General features: G+C 45.4%; 1 protein-coding gene across 2 annotated transcripts in view; it reads right to left on the bottom strand.

Annotated features, from left to right (window-relative positions):
* LOC124044278 (syntaxin-binding protein 5-like) overlaps positions 1–17,624 on the bottom strand; it is a 233,068-nt gene that overhangs the window by 87,979 nt on the left and 127,465 nt on the right. For both annotated transcript variants that reach the window (XM_046363921.1, XM_046363920.1), the window contains exons 7-14: positions 14,934–15,017; positions 10,019–10,142; positions 7,622–7,697; positions 3,506–3,666; positions 2,795–2,867; positions 685–832; positions 490–557; positions 239–279 (exon numbers count right to left, since the gene is read on the bottom strand). In XM_046363921.1, coding sequence (XP_046219877.1) covers positions 239–279; positions 490–557; positions 685–832; positions 2,795–2,867; positions 3,506–3,666; positions 7,622–7,697; positions 10,019–10,142; positions 14,934–15,017 — 775 coding nt within the window. The remainder of the gene's footprint in view (positions 1–238; positions 280–489; positions 558–684; positions 833–2,794; positions 2,868–3,505; positions 3,667–7,621; positions 7,698–10,018; positions 10,143–14,933; positions 15,018–17,624) is intronic.

The following is a 17,624-nucleotide window of genomic DNA, read 5'->3' on the forward strand; positions in this document are numbered from 1 at the left end:
TAATATAGTATTGTTGATAATATAGTATTGTTGATAATATAGTATTGTTGATAATATAGTATTGTTAATAGTATTGTTGATACTATAGTATTGTTGATACTATAGTATTGTTGATAGTATTGTTGAATATTGTTGATACTATAGTATTGTTGATAATATAGTATTGTTGATAGTATTGTTGATAATATAGCAGTGTTAGTATTGTAACATTAGAAAGGAAGGGAGAGAGTGAACTTACTAGCAGATGCATCCCAAAACCTTACGGTTCCATCTGCGTGTCTGCATAAAGAATAAAAGACGGGGGCAAAGGTCAAGAGAACAGTCCGTGTCCAATCCTGAATGAGACACTGCTTTTATCAACAACAAACACAAAGGGGAGCAGAGGACAACTTTATTACTTCCTGTCTGAATGAATGGAACCAGCCTCTGCGTGTTAGTTCACACCCTTTGACAACGAAGTCTCCAACAGTACGGAACCCACTGACTCACCCTGTAACGATAACCTCTGGGTAGGTCTGTGAGCCTAATGTCCACGTACCGCCACTCACTGGCCACTCCTGTCAGGAATAAGACAGATGGTCAATAGACTGAAAACTTCCCGAACGGAAATTAGCTTTTTTGTTGTTGTTCGCTTTAGCATTACTTTGTCATTGTCTGACCTATGACCCATGACCTGTAGCGTACCTTGTGGCTGTAGCCGGTCTTCTTCTGCTTGGCTCCTACGGAGTAGAGGACTGGGATGATGTCCGGGGGGCACTCGGCGTAGTAGGCTGTACAGGTGACAGGAGACTCGTGGATGTTCATGGGGTATGGGTTCTCAAAGATGGGGAAACTTGCAACAGGAGAGGGGAAATAAAAATTATATCATGTGCATGTCGAGTTCTCACAGGGAAGTACGTGTGTGTGTGTGTGTGTGTGTGTGTGTGTGTGTGTGTGTGTGTGTGTGTGTGTGTGTGTGTGTGTGTGTGTGTGTGTGTGTGTGTGTGTGTGTGTGTGTGTGTGTGTGTGTGTGTGTGTGTGTGTGTGTGTGTGTGTGTGTGTGTGTGTGTGTGTGACTGCTACAGAACGTTATCACCAACATTTTTGAAATGATAAATTACCCGAAGGTCCAAAATGTTCTAACTGTGAGTAGTGTAGTTTGTGGATATCCAACGGGCATCTGATGCATATTTCAACCTTTTGGTGGTAGCAGAGCAGAACACCACCCAAGACACCACTTCAATACATTCCCAGCAGCTAATTGTCCAAGCACTATTCCATATCAACGCTGTAATTATGTAAAACACAGAGTCATAAAACTATGGAGGAATAGTTTAGATCCCCATGCCTTTTCTTCCTCTCCTTCAGAGTGTTGATGTGTCATCTGCAGTTTTACGTGGTAGGATGCTGTCTGGGACTATTATAGTTTAATGTGGTAGGATGCTGTCTGGGACTAATATAGTTTTATGTGGTAGGATGCTGTCTGGGACTATTATAGTTTTATGTGGTAGGATGCTGTCTGGGACTAATATAGTTGTGATGTGGTAGGATGCTGTCTGGGACTAATATAGTTTTATGTGGTAGGATGCTGTCTGGGACTAATATAGTTTTATGTGGTAGGATGCTATCTGGGACAATTGTAGTTGTATGTGGTAGGATGCTGTCTGGGACCACTATAGTTTTATGTGGTAGGATGCTGTCTGGGACTACTATAGTTTTATGTGGTAGGATGCTGTCTGGGACTATTATAGTTTTATGTGGTAGGATGCTGTCTGGGACTATAGTTTTATAGTTTTAGTTGTGATGTGGTAGGATGCTGTCTGGGACTATTATAGTTTTATGTGGTAGGATGCTGTCTGGGACTATTATAGTTTAATGTGGTAGGATGCTGTCTGGGACTATTATAGTTGTGATGTGGTAGGATGCTGTCTGGGACTACTATAGTTGTGATGTGGTAGGATGCTGTCTGGGACTACTATAGTTGTGATGTGGTAGGATGCTGTCTGGGACTATTATAGTTGTGATGTGGTAGGATGCTGTCTGGGACTATTATAGTTTTATGTGGTAGGATGCTGTCTGGGACTACTATAGTTTTATGTGGTAGGATGCTGTCTGGGACTATTATAGTTGTGATGTGGTAGGATGCTGTCTGGGACTAATATAGTTTTATGTGGTAGGATGCTGTCTGGGACTAATATAGTTGTGATGTGGTAGGATGCTGTCTGGGACTATTATAGTTGTGATGTGGTAGGATGCTGTCTGGGACTATTATAGTTTTATGTGGTAGGATGCTGTCTGGGACTACTAGTTTTAGATTGTCTGGGACTATTGTAGTTTTATGTGGTAGGATGCTGTCTGGGACTATTATAGTTTTATGTGGTAGGATGCTGTCTGGGACTATTATAGTTTTATGTGGTAGGATGCTGTCTGGGACTATTGTAGTTTTATGTGGTAGGATGCTGTCTGGGACTATTATAGTTTTATGTGGTAGGATGCTGTCTGGGACTACTATAGTTGTGATGTGTTGATAGAGGAGTGTTATTCCCCCTGGCGATGTCTAACATTTGGCCTGACGGTGTCACCTAGACAGCTGTGAGAAGACGGAGTCATATCCAGTCACATCAGGAGTTGACAGCCTGGTTTCCTCTGGACCACAGCAGCCTGTGTGTGTGTGTGTGTGTGTGTGTGTGTGTGTGTGTGTGTGTGTGTGTGTGTGTGTGTGTGTGTGTGTGTGTGTGTGTGTGTGTGTGTGTGTGTGTGTGTGTGTGTGTGTGTGTGTGTGTGTGTGTGTGTGTGTGTGTGTGTGTGAACATACTTGCTCTGTGTCAGATCAACCATGATAAAGTCCTTTTCTAGAAGCAGCACTACCGCATACGGATCCTGGATCTCTGAAGACAGTAACACAGAAAACCAATACATTAACTATACAGAAATATACTGTATGTTTCTATATCTAACACAGAGAACCAAAACATTAACTACACAGGAATATACTGTATTTTTCTATATCTAACACAGAGAACCAAAACATTAACTACATAGGAATATACTGTATTTTTCTATATCTAACACAGAGAACCAAAACATTAACTACACAGGAATATACTGTATGTTTCTATATCTAACACAGAGAACCAAAACATTAACTACACAGGAATATACTGTATGTTTCTATATCTAACACAGAGAACCAAAACATTAACTACACAGGAATATACTGTATGTTTCTATATCTAACACAGAGAACCAAAACATTAACTACACAGAAATATACTGTATGTTTCTATATCTAACACAGATAACCAATACATTAACTACATAGGAATATACTGTATGTTTCTATATCTAACACAGATAACCAATACATTAACTACACAGGAATATACTGTATGTTTCTATATCTAACACAGAGTAACATGTGTGTATTTGATGTAGGGAGGGAGGGAAAGAGAGAGCGAGAGAGCGAGCGAGAGAAAGAGAGATTTTCCTTCAAACCCCAGCTAATGACCATGGCCCCTCAACTCACTGTTGGAGTATGGGGTGTCACAGAGCACCAGGAACTCTACGATAGGGTGGTCCATCTCCAGCACCGTAAGGGCCTTGCCATGCATGATGGTCAGGGTGGGCCTCCGTCCCCCAGCCTTGTCGTATGACAGACCGCCAGAGAAGATGACATAGGGCTCGTTGCTGTGGAAACAGAGAAGATGACGTAGAGCTCACTGCTGTGGAAACAGACTCTGTTCCAGTCTAAAGTGTCTGTCTCTGTTCCAGTCTAAAGTGTCTGTCTCTGTTCCAGTCTAAAGTGTCTGTCTCTGTTCCAGTCTAAAGTGTCTGTCTCTGTCTCAGTCTAAAGTGTCTGTCTCCGTCCCAGTCTAAAGTATATGTCTCTGTTCCAGTCTAAATCGTCTGTCTCTGTCCCAGTCTAAAGTGTCTGTCTCTGTCCCCGTCTAAAGTGTCTGTCTCTGTCCCAGTCTAAAGTGTCTGTCTCTGTCCCAGTCTAAAGTGTCTGTCTCTGTCCCAGTCTAAAGTGTCTGTCTCTCTCCCAGTCTAAAGTGTCTGTCTCTGTCCCAGTCTAAAGTGTCTGTCTCTGTCCCAGTCTAAAGTGTCTGTCTCTGTCCCAGTCTAAAGTGCCTGTCTCTGTCCCAGTCTAAAGTGTCTGTCTCTGTCCCAGTCTAAAGTGTCTGTCTCTGTCCCAGTCTAACATGTCTGTCTCTGTCCCAGTCTAACGTGTATGTCTCTATCCCAGTCTAAAGTGTCTGTCTCTGTCCCAGTCTAAAGTGCCTGTCTCTGTCCGTCCCAGTCTAACGTGTCTGTCTCTGTCCCAGTCTAAAGCATATGTCTCTGTCCCAGTCTAAAGTGTCTGTCTCTGTCCCAGTCTAAAGTGTCTGTCTCCGTCCCAGTCTAAAGTGTCTGTCTCCGTCCCAGTCTAAAGTGTCTGTCTCCGTCCCAGTCTAAAGTGTCTGTCTCTGTCCCAGTCTACAGTACCCGTCTCTGTCCCAGTCTAAAGTGTCTGTCTCTGTCCAAGTCTAAAGTGCCTGTCTCTGTCCCAGTCTAAAGCATCTGTCTCTGTCCCAGTCTAAAGTGTCTGTCTCTGTCCCAGTCTAAAGTGTCTGTCTCCGTCCCAGTCTAAAGTGTCTGTCTCCGTCCCAGTCTACAGTACCCGTCTCTGTCCCAGTCTAAAGTGTCTGTCTCTGTCCAAGTCTAAAGTGCCTGTCTCTGTCCCAGTCTAAAGCATCTGTCTCTGTCCCAGTACTTGACTCACATTTGCTTCATTTGCTTTTCTATACAGTTGAAGTCAGAGGTTTACATACACTTAGGTTGGTGTCATTAAAACTTGTTTTTCAATCACTCCACACATTTATTGTTAACAAACTATAGTTTTGGCAAGTCGGTTACGACATCTAATTTGTGCATGACTGTAACGGCGTTCTTCGTTTCTCTAAAGAGAGTCGGACCAAAATACAGCGTGGTGGTTACTCATGTCTTCAATGAAACTATGACGATACATGAAATAACGTAATAAATACAAAAACAACAAACGGAACGTGAAACCTAATTACAGCCTATCTGGTGAACACGACACAGAGACAGGAACAATCACCCACAAAATACACAGTGAAACCCAGGCTACCTAAATACGGTTCCCCATCAGAGACAACAAGAATCACCTGACTCTGATTGAGAACCGCCTCAGGCAGCCAAGCCTGAGACTATACTAGACACACCCCTAATCAACCACAATCCCCAATGCCTACAAAACCCCCAATAATACAACACAATAAACCCATGTCACACCCTGGCCTGAACAAATAATTAAGGAAAACACAAAATACTATGACCAAGGCGTGACAATGACACAAGTAATTATTCTAACAATTGTTTACAGACAGATTATTTAACTTATAATTCACTGTATCACCATTCCAGTGGGTCAGACGTTTACATCCACTAAGTTGGCTGCCTTTAAACAGCTTGGAAAACTCATGTCATGGCTTTAGAAGCTTCTGATAGGCTAATGGACATACTTTGAGTCAATTGGAGGTGTACCTGTGGATGTATTTCAAGGCCCACCTTCAACCTACCTTCAAATTCAGTGCCTCTTTGCTTGACATCATGGGAAAATCCAAAGAAATCAGCCAAGACCTCAGAAAAAAACTGTGGATCTCCACAAGTCTGGTTCATCCTTGGGAGCAATTTACAAACGCCTGAAGGTACCACGTTCATCTGTACAAACAATAGTACGCAAGTATAAACACCATGGGACCACGCAGCCGTCATACCAATCAGGAAGGAGACGCGTTCTGTCGCCTAGAGATTAACGTACTTTGGTGTGAAAAGTGCAAATCAATCCCAGAACAACAGCAAAGGACCTTGTAAAGATGCTGGAGGAAACAGGTACAAAAGTATCTATATCCACAGTAAAACGAGTCCTATATAGACATAACCTGAAAGGCCACTCAGCAAGGAGAGGCCATTGCTCCAAAACCACCATTAAAAAAGCCAGACTACGGTTTGCAACTGCACATGGGGACAAAGATCGTACTTTTTGGAGAAATGTCCTCTGGTCTGATGAAACAAAAACTCTTTGGCCAGAAAGACCATCGTTATGTTTGGAGGAAAAAAGGGGGAGGCTTGCAAGCCGAAGAATACCATCCCAACCGTGAAGCACGGGGGTGGCAGAATCATGTTGTGGGGGTGCTTTGCTGCAGGAGGGACTGGTGCACTTCACAAAATAGATGGTATCATGTATTGGGAACATTATATGGATATATTGAAGCAACATCTTAAGACATCAGTCAGGACAATGACATCAATGGACAATGACCCCAAGCATACTTCCAAAGTTGTTGCAAAATGGCTTAAGGACAACAAAGTCAAGGTATTGGAGTGGGCATCACAAAGCCCTGACCTCAATCCTACAGAAAATTTGTGGGCAGAACTGAAAAAGAGTGTGTGAGCAAGTATGCCTATAAACCTGACTCCTTACACCAGCTCTGTAAGGAGGAATGGGACAAAATTCACCCAACTTATTGTGGGAAGCTTGTTGATAGTGTCATGATGTTGCCCTCTTTGAGTACAGCGAGTACCATCCCACTCTCTCTGTCTCCTAAAACTAGGTTGCTGTGGTCAGAGAAGTTGTAAATTCCTGGAGGAGATGATCTCCTCATGGCCACAGTATAGAGACAGAGTGAATTTTCATAGAGAACAAAGGAATTTCTTCCACCTCACAGAACTTGAGGTCCGAGGAACATTTATGTTCCGGAGAAGGTATAAAAGATCGGTGAAGAATCCGGCTACGAACTGGTCCGGTTGGTACAATTTCCTTAAGCTCATGGGAGAGAGAGGCTACATTACCACATAGCCTGGTTTACCTGTTAGAGACTCCTGGTTTACCTGTTAGAGGCTCATGATTTACCTGTTAGAGGCTCATGGTTTACCTGTTAGAGGCTCATGGTTCACCTGTTAGAGGCTCATGGTTCACCTGTTAGAGGCTCATGGTTTACCTGTTAGAGGCTCATGGTTTACCTGTTAGAGGCTCATGGTTTACCTGTTACAGGCTCCTGGTTCACCTGTTAGAGGCTCATGGTTTACCTGTTAGAGGCTCATGGTTTACCTGTTAGAGGCTCATGGTTCACCTGTTAGAGGCTCATGGTTCACCTGTTAGAGGCTCATGGTTCACCTGTTACAGGCTCCTGGTTCACCTGTTAGAGGCTCATGGTTTACCTGTTAGAGGCTCATGGTTCACCTGTTAGAGGCTCATGGTTCACCTGTTAGAGGCTCATGGTTTACCTGTTAGAGGCTCATGGTTCACCTGTTACAGGCTCCTGGTTCACCTGTTAGAGGCTCATGGTTCACCTGTTAGAGGCTCATGGTTTACCTGTTAGAGGCTCATGGTTCACCTGTTAGAGGCTCATGGTTCACCTGTTAGAGGCTCATGGTTTACCTGTTAGAGGCTCATGGTTCACCTGTTACAGGCTCCTGGTTCACCTGTTAGAGGCTCATGGTTTACCTGTTAGAGGCTCATGGTTCACCTGTTAGAGGCTCATGGTTCACCTGTTAGAGGCTCATGGTTCACCTGTTAGAGGCTCATGGTTCACCTGTTACAGGCTCCTGGTTCACCTGTTAGAGGCTCATGGTTTACCTGTTTCTGGAGGTCTTGTATTCCACCTTGAGGATGGGCTTACACGACTCCTTCCTCCCTTCCTTCAGTATCTTCCCTGGGGGAGATGAGAAAAGGGAACATCTCAAAAAGTGGACTATCCCTTTAAATGTTTACCATTGTTATACTTTGATAATAGGAGTTATTAGAATATCTCAGAGTTTTTCAAATCACTGTCATCAACTGTAATTCTAAACTGATCCAAACCTTAATGGAATGTAGTAGTACAGTAAAACAACCTCTGTGTGAGTTTGCATATTCTGTTCAACAACACATTTTTTTATGGTCTCTTTTCCTCATCAAAGCATATGTTTCGATCTAATTCCTCTGGTAACTGTGATTAACAAGCTGGGGAGTGGAGGGAAGCAGAATAGAACATGTTGGTTAATGTGGCGGCGGTGGGTGACCTAGATGTGAGTCCTTTACAACGTTTACCTCTTCTCAAGTCAACTGTTTGTACAGTGGTTCTTCCTTTTACCAGTTTTGAGCTTTATGCCACTACCGTCTCTGGTAGACGGTGACAGATTGAATTGGTACATTGAGTCATTCTGGCAACAATGGCTGACACTTAAAATTTGTTCATCCACCTCTGGCCTGCTCGCCTCCCTACCACTGAGGACGTACAGTTCCCGCTCAGCCCAGTCAAAACTGTTCGCTGCTCTGGCCCCCCAATGGTGGAACAAACTCCCTCACGACGCCAGGACAGCGGAGTCAATCACCACCTTCCGGAGACACCTGAAACCCCACCTCTTTAAGGAATACCTAGGATAGGATAAAGTAATCCTTCTCACCCCCCCCCCCCCCTTAAAAGATTTAGATGCACTATTGTAAAGTGACTGTTCTACTGGATGTCATAAGGTGAATGCACCAATTTGTAAGTCGCTCTGGATAAGAGCGTCTGCTAAATGTCTTAAATGTAAATGTAAATGTAAAATAACGTGCCGTAGAATTCTGTGGCACCCTGCAAGATGTACTTTAGTACGGCGCAACTTGTACAGGGAGAACCACCCGTAAGGCAGAACACTTTCCTCTGGGATCTGATCTGGCATATCATCCAGGATTCTGGGTTCATCTCTTACGGTATTCATGATAAAACGTCCTTCTCAAAATGCAGTGTAAACAGCTAATAAGACCACATATCAGAGAGAAAATACAACCTCAAGTTATTATAATCTATTTAGAGAAGAGCAGAACAGAACACAGAGCAGAACAGTGTAGATCCAAAACAGAGCAGCATAGAGCAGAGCAGAACAGTGTGTAGATCCATAACAGAGCAGAACAGTGTAGATCCAAAACAGAGCAGAATAGAGCAGAGCAGAACAGTGTAGATCCATAACAGAGCAGAACCAAAACAGAGCAGAACAGAACAGAGAAGAAAACAGCAGAACACAGAGCAGAACAGATCAGAACAGAGTAGAACAGAACAGAGCAGAGAAGAAAAGAGCAGAACAGAGCAGAGAAGAACAGAGCAGAACAGAGCAGACCATAACACAGTAGAACAGAGTCAAAGTAGAATGTCTCTTGCTGAGGTCTCTCACCTGACCCTTCAAATAAAGTAAAATAAATAAATAAAATAAAACTCATTGCCCACTGTTCCAGTCCTATTAGCCCACTGTTCCAGTTCTATTAGCCCACTGTTCCAATTCTATTAGCCCACTGTTCCAGTCCTATTAGCACACTGTTCCAGTTCTATTCGCCCACTGTTCCAGTTCTATTCGCCCACTGTTCCAGTTCTATTAGCCCACTGTTCCAGTCCTATTAGCCCACTGTTCCAGTCCTATTAGCCCACTGTTCCAGTCCTATTAATCCACTGTTCCAGTCCTATTAGCCCACTGTTCCAGTCCTATAAGCCCACTGTTCCAGTTCTCTTAGCCCACTGATCCAGTCCTATTAGCCCACTGTTCCAATTCTATTAGCCCACTGATCCAGTCCTATTAGCCCACTGTTCCGGGACTATCAGCCCACTGTTCCAGTTCTATTAGCCCACTGATCCAGTCCTATTAGCCCACTGTTCCGGGACTATCAGCCCACTGTTCCAGTTCTATTAGCCCACTGTTCCAGTTCTATTAGCCCACTGACAGATATACAGACAGACTGTGTGTGTGTCCTTCCTGTGGGTATTGAGCTTTGAGCAGACAGACAGTGCTGGGGGAGTCTTCCATAAGACAGCTCAATGGGTCAAACATTGGCGCCTACACACAGACGAGTCCATCACAGCCACAGGCAGCCAAGGCCGTGGCAGAGAAGCAGAGGTTTCTCATCACAATCAGAGCTAAAAGAGTATTCAGCAAACATCTGACATGTGTTTGTAGATGTGTGTTTGTTTGTTTACGTGTGTGTGTTTGTGTACGTGTGTACGTGTGTGTGTGTGTGTCTCACCATGAGGATATGTGATCTGAATAGGTCTGGCTGTGTTCCTCAGGTTCCACATCGTCAAGCTGCCGTCTGAGTGGCTACACATGAACTGGTTCCCTTCATGGTGCCAGCTCACAGAATGGATAGCCTGGAGGGAGAGAGAATTAAGGTTAGAGAGAGGGAGGGAGGAGGGGATTGTGAGGGTAGAGAGAGAGCGAGAGAGAAAGAAACAGAGAGAGAGAGATTTAAAGATTAGAGAGAGGGAGGGAGGAGGGGATTGTGAGAGGGGGAGAGAGAGAGAGAGAGAGAGAGAGAGAGAGAGAGAGAGGAGGGAGGAGGGGATTGTGAGGGGAGAGAGAGAGAGAGAGAGAGAGAGAGAGAGAGAGAGAGAGAGAGAGAGAGAGAGAGAGAGAGAGAGAGAGAGAGAGAGAGAGAGAGAGAGAGAGAGAGAGAGAGAGAGGGGAGGGAGGAAGGAAGGGATTGTGAGGGGAGAGAGAGAGCGAGAGAGGGAAAGAGAGAGAGAGAGAGCATTAAAGGATAGATAGAGGGAGGGAGGAGGGCAACGTGAGAAGGGAGAGAGGAAGATATGTTATTAAGGGTAGAGAGAGAGAGGGAAGGGAATGTGGAAACTCTCCTACCTGCATTGGTACCCCATGTGAGGACAGAATGCACCCCTTCACCAGGGTTACCCTAGTACCTAAATCAAATCAGTGCAAACTAAACTACTTTGGAGCTAAAAGGAGAGTGGAAACGGCTAGAGCCGGACTGAATAAAACTGTGAGCAGGATCAATACCACCTCAAACCGATAACTAGACATAGAACCGGAGAAGTACAGAAATGGAGGGGAAACTAAGGGAATGGACAGTCGTACATGTAACAATCAAATAATTAACCAGTAAAAGTCAATAATGCAATCCAATTAGGCTTATGTTCCTTCCCTAGACTCAACACACACAGATTATGTTTACCTGCACAGTAACTATTTGATATTAAACTGATTATGGCAGTAGGCATGTAAACAAACTTATTCTGCTTATCTTATTTGGCGTAAGGTCAAAATCGAGAGTAAAGCATACGCTGATTAAAACACCTGGTTATCTGAGAAATGAATAGGACATGTAAACACCATGTAAACACCATGTAAACACCTTGTAAACAAGATGTAAACAAATGTAAACAACATGTAAACAACATGTAAACACCTTGTAAACACCTTGTAAACACCTTGTAAACACCTTGTAAACACCTTGTAAACACCTTGTAAACACCTTGTAAACACATTGTAAACACATTGTAAACACCTTGTAAACACCATGTAAACACCATGTAAACACCTTGTAAACACCTTGTAAACACCTTGTAAACACCTTGTAAACAACATGTAAACAACATGTAAACACCTTGTAAACAACATGTAAACACCTTGTAAACACCATGCAAACACCATGTAAACACCATGTAAACACCATGTAAACACCATGTAAACAACATGTAAACAACATGTAAACAACATGTAAACACCTTGTAAACACCTTGTAAACACCTTGTAAACACATTGTAAACACCTTGTAAACACATTGTAAACACCTTGTAAACACCTTAATTAATCAGAGTTCCAGCGGTGTATTTGATCTGAGCGTGTGCTAGCGCCAGCCAAGCGGCCTAGCACGAGCCAAGAGGCCTAGCGCGAGCCAAGCGGCCTAGCACCAGCCAAGAGGCCTAGCACCAGCCAAGAGGCCTAGCACCAGCCAAGAGACCTAGCACCAGCCAAGAGGCCTAGCACCAGCCAAGAGGCCTAGCACGAGCCAAGAGGCCTAGCGCCAGCCTAGAGGCCTAGCGCCAGCCTAGAGGCCTAGCGCCAGCCAAGAGGCCTAGCACCAGCCAAGAGGCCTAGCGCCAGCCAAGCGAGCTAGCGCCAGCCAAGAGGCCTAGCACGCCAGCTAGCACTAGCCGGCCTAGCACGCACCAGCCAAGCGAGCTAGCATCAGCCAAGCGGCCTAGCACCAGCCAAGCGAGCTGGCGCCAGCCAAGCGAGCTAGCGCCAGCCAAGATGCCTAGCACCAGCCAAGCGGACTTGGAACCGGCCAAGCGGCCTAGCACCAGCCAAGCGAGCCTAGCGCCAGCCAAGAGGCCTAGCACCAGCCAAGCGGCCTAGCACCACCCAAGAGGCCTAGCACCAGCCAAGCGAGCTAGCGCCAGCCAAGAGGCCTAGCACCAGCCAAGCGGGCTAGCACCAGCCAAGCGAGCTAGCACCAGCCAAGCGGCCTAGCACCAGCCAAGCGGCCTAGCACCAGCCAAGCGGGCTAGCACCAGCCAAGCGGGCTAGCACCACCAGCCAAGCGGGCTAGCACCAGCCAAGCGGGCTAGCACCAGCAAAGCGGGCTAATCCCAGTCAAACGAGCAACTTTAAGCACTGAAGTTAAGTGACTTCGGAAACAACTGAAATATATGCGTCTTCGAAGTAGTCTTCGCAAACAAACTTAGAATCAAATTGGATTCAAACAAACTCAGAATCAAATTGGATTCAAACAAACTCAGAATCAAATTGGATTCAAACAAACTCAGAATCAAATTCGATTCCCCCCAAAAATAACATGGTCACAGCTTTAATATGAATGTTTATTTTTACTTGGCAATTTTCTTCATTTATTAGAGTGCTATCAGGTAGCCTGATTTCAGATGTGTCCATGGAAACAGGATGATTATTAGGGGATATCAAACTTGTTGAAAAGCATGTAGACGTTTTAAACAAACTGTTACATTATTATGACTATCCACAATTCTCACATTATTGTTAATTTCATTTATTTTATATTTATTACATGTAACTGTAGTCAGTGATACAACAGGAAAGAAGAAGATTAAAGTCATCCAATGTGTTTCACGTTGGTGGTGCTTGTTTAGTTCTTTATGACTATTTGAACGGTTCCGCATGAGAAGTGTCTTTGCGATGTAATTTAAATGACTCAGATGTGGATCAATAGTTTAAAGTTCATAGAACAGCACAATTTTTTTTTTTAAACTATACGTGTTGACTGCACATTTACAAGCCTTGGAAATGGGGTTTGCTTTTCATTCCCAGAGAGGAAGTGAAGAAAAAAAAAGAAAGATGGTGGAAGTGTGACGGGAGTGTTGCAGCGGGATGTGATGTTGTGAACACTGCCGTTTATCCACACATTCCTCTCTCTTCTCCCATCAGACCGTCAAAGACAGAGCCTTCCTTATAACAAATCATTTCAGAGTGAGAGCTCCTTTTGTCCTACCCGATCTAAGCTTTTGTCTGGGCTGCAATAGCGAGGCCTTCCCCTTGTTGTGTTCGAAACTGTCTTTGATGACGAGCGCTAGAGATGTGGAGGCACCACAGAGGTCTAGGGACCTGGAGACACCAGAGAGGTCTAGGGACCTGGAGGGACCTGGAGACACCAGAGAGGTCTATAGACCTGGAGACACCAGAGAAGTCTAGAGATGTGGAGGCACCACAGAGGTCTAGGGACCTGGAGACACCAGAGAGGTCTAGAGACGTGGAGGCACCACAGAGGTCTAGAGACGTGGAGGCACCAGAGAGGTCTAGAGACGTGGAGGCACCTGGAGACACCATGGAGGTCTAGAGACGTGGAGGCACCAGAGAGGTCTAGAGCCGTGGAGGCACCAGAGAGGTCTAGGGACCTGGAGGCACCAGAGAGGTCTAGAGACGTGGAGGCACCACAGAGGTCTAGGGACCTGGAGAGACCTGGAGACACCAGAGAGGTCTAGAGACCTGGAGGCACCAGAGAGGTCTAGAGACGTGGAGGCACCACAGAGGTCTAGGGACCTGGAGAGACCTGGAGACACCAGAGAGGTCTAGAGACCTGGAGGCACCAGAGAGGTCTAGAGACGTGGAGGCACCACAGAGGTCTAGGGATCTGGAGAGACCTGGAGACACCAGAGAGGTCTAGAGACCTGAAGACACCAGAGAGGTCTAGAGACGTGGAGGCACCAGAGAGGTCTAGAGACGTGGATGCACCACAGAGGTCTAGGGACCTGGAGGGACCTGGAGACACCAGAGAGGTCTAGAGACCTGGAGACACCAGAGAGGTCTAGAGACCTGGAGGCACCAGAGAGGTCTAGGGACCTGGTGGGACCTGGAGACACCAGAGAGGTCTAGAGACCTGGAGACACCAGAGAAGTCTAGAGACCTGGAGGCACCACAGAGGTCTAGGGACCTGGAGGGACCTGGAGACACCAGAGAGGTCTAGAGACCTGGAGGCACCAGAGAGGTCTAGAGACCTGGAGACACCAGAGAGGTCTAGAGACCTGGAGGCACCAGAGAGGTCTAGAGACCTGGAGACACCAGAGAGGTCTAGAGACCTGGAGACACCAGAGAGTCTTAGAGACCTGGAGGCACCAGAGAGGTCTAGGGACCTGGAGACACCAGAGAGGTCTAGAGACCTGGAGGCACCAGAGAGGTCTAGAGACCTGGAGACACCAGAGAGGTCTAGAGACCTGGAGGCACCAGAGAGTCATAGAGACCTGGAGGCACCACAGAGGTCTAGGGACCTGGAGGCACCAGAGAGGTCTAGGACCTGGAGGCACCAGAGATGTCTAGAGACCTGGACCCCAGAGAGGTCTAGAGACCCGGAGGCACCAGAGAGGGGTGCTGGTATTTAATGATCACTGATAATGAGGGTAGGGAACATATACAGTAGGTTAAACATCATGTTTAAATCAAGATGCATTCAGGTAAGACTGCCTGACCTAACAGAAACATACTTCAGAAGGGCCCTTAATGAAGCAAAGTAAGGCAACAATTTAAAAGGAGGCTCTTTGTAAACTGCCTGACCTAGAGAGAGAGAGAGAGAGAGAGAGAGAGAGAGAGAGAGAGAGAGAGAGAGAGAGAGAGAGAGAGAGAGAGAGAGAGGTGGTGGGGGGTGTAAGAGACAGACAGACAGAGAAACTTACTTCATCGTAATAGATTCTGAAGTCAACCTTCTTGGCCCGGAGGTCCCACTGTACTACTGTTCCACTTTCAAACCCTATCAGCAACTGTGAAGGTCAAAGAGGAAGAGGTGGAGAAAGACATGTAAAGGTGGGGGTTGGGGGTAAAGAGAAGGAAGAAAGAGTTGGGGAGTAGAGTGAGAGAAGGGCAGAGGAAATAGAGGATGAAATCATTGAAACACTGAAATGAGACATTTTTTGTAGACTATAGCCCTGAGCTTTTCTCAGGAAACTATAACACTCTCTCTCCGTGCCTCCTTCCCGCTCTCTCTCTCTCCCGCTCCCGCCCTCCCACCATCTCTCTGCTTCTCCAAATGCAGTGGTCCCAGGATGCTAGCTGTCGATGCCGTGGTTTTCTCTCTGTGTGAGATGTGATTAAGGGGATTGGGAGGGATGATCTTCACCATGAATGTACCACTGAGCACACAACCAATCTGCTCCCTCTCTCTGTTTCTCTCTCTCCAGCTGGCTCTTGTCCCTCTTGTGATCTACAGAGGATTGACTTTGGGGAGGAGGACTGGGAGACTGATAAAGGGTTCAGGACAGGTGGGGAAGAGAGAGAGAGAAAGAGAGAGAGAGAGAGAGAGAGAGAGACAGAGAGAGACAGACAGAGAGAGACAGAGAGAGACAGAGAGAGACAGAGAGAGACAGAGAGACAGGGAGAGACAGAGAGACAGAGAGAGGGAGGCAGAGAGACAGAGAGACTGAGAGACACAGAGAGAGAGGCAGAGAGAGAGACACAGAGAGAGAGGCAGAGAGAGAGAGACACAGACAGAGAGAGAGAGAGAGAGAGAGAGAGAGAGAGAGAGAGAGAGAGAGAGAGAGAGAGAGAGAGAGAGAGAGAGAGAGAGAGAGAGAGAGAGAGAGAGAGAGAGAGAGAGAGACAGAGAGAGACAGAGAGAGAGACAGAGAGAGACACAGACACAGAGAGAGAGAGAGAGAGAGAGACAGAGACAGGAGAGGCAGAGAGAGAGAGAGACACACAGACACAGACAGAGAGAGAGGAGAGAGACAGAGACAGAGACAGGGACAGAGAGAGAGACAGAGAGAGGGAGGTAGAGAGACAGAGAGACACAGAGAGAGAGGCAGAGAGAGAGAGAGAGAGAGAGAGAGAGAGAGAGAGAGAGAGAGAGAGAGAAGATGGTTGTAAGAGAGAGAGAGAGAGACACTAGACTAGAATGCTATTTGGCCCTACACAGAGAGTACACAGCGGCAGAATACCTGACCACTGTGACTGACCCAAAATTAAGGAAAGCTTTGACTATGTACAGACTCAGTGAGCATAGCCTTGCTATTGAGAAAGGCCGCCGTAGGCAGACATGGTTCTCAAGAGAAGACAGGCTATGTGCTCACTGCCCACAAAATGAGGTGGAAACTGAGCTGCACTTCCTAACCTCCTGCCCAATGTATGAACATATTAGAGAGACATATTTCCCCCAGATTACACAGATCCACAAAGAATTCGAAAACAAATCCAATTTTGAAAAACTCCCATATCTTTTGGGTGAAATTCCACAGTGTGCCATCACAGCAGCAAGATTTGTGACCTGTTGCCACGAGAAAAGGGCAACCAGTGAAGAACAAACACCATTGTAAACACAACCCATATTTATGCTTATTCATTTTATCTTGTGTCATTTAACTATTTGTACATTGTATATATATATATACATAATATGACATTTGTAATGTCTTTACTGTTTTTAAACTTCTGTATGTGTAATGTTTACTGTTAATTTTTGTTGTTTTTTACTTTATATATTCACTTTGTATGTTGTCTACCTCACTTGCTTTGGCAATGTTAACACATGTTTCCCATGCCAATAAAGCCCTTGAATTTAATTGAGAGAGAGAGAGAGAGAGAGAGAGAGAGAGAGAGAGAGAGAGAGAGAGAGAGAGAGAGAGAGAGAGAGAGAGAGAGAGAGAGAGAGAGAGAGAGAGAGAGAGAGAGAGAGAGAGAGAGAGAGAGTTGTAAGAGAGAGAGAGAGAGAGAGAGAGAGAGAGAGAGAGAGAGAGAGAGAGAGAGAGAGAGAGAGAGAAGATGGTTGTAAGAGAGAGAGAGAGAGAGAGAGAGAGAGAGGATGGTTGTAAGAGAGAGAGAGAGAGAGAGAGTATGGTTGTAAGAGAGAGAGAGAGAGAGAGAGAGAGACAGACAGAGAGAGACAGACAGAGAGGCAGAGAGAGAAATGTATGTAATGTGTAGGAATTTACATATATAAATTATTCTTACATATTCTTATTGTTATTGTTATACCTCTGCTGTTGGTAGGACAGGATGTGATGCATCTGTTGGTAGGACAGATATACACATGGAAGTACATCAACTAAAATTAAAAGGATTAACTACTACCACTTGTTTTGTCATTTGACAAAAATATGGCTAAAACTTAATGATATTTTAGTCAAAATGACAAAGACTAGTCTAAATCTAAGAAAGACTGCCTCCACATACTGCCTCTGACTCATCTTGCTCCCCTTTACTTGTCTCCATGACATTGATTGGCTCTGACATACACGCCCACACACTCAGAGAAACAAAAAACATGAAATGGCAAACCTCTCTAAGGCAGAATTCAAATATTGATAAGTCCTTTGGAAGGCAGAAAAAGTCTGATGTGCTTCAGGCAATAAATCAATATCCCCTCTCTCTCTCTC

This window comes from Oncorhynchus gorbuscha, linkage group LG09 (assembly GCF_021184085.1).
Source record: "Oncorhynchus gorbuscha isolate QuinsamMale2020 ecotype Even-year linkage group LG09, OgorEven_v1.0, whole genome shotgun sequence".
Classification (NCBI taxonomy): Eukaryota; Metazoa; Chordata; class Actinopteri; order Salmoniformes; family Salmonidae; genus Oncorhynchus; species Oncorhynchus gorbuscha.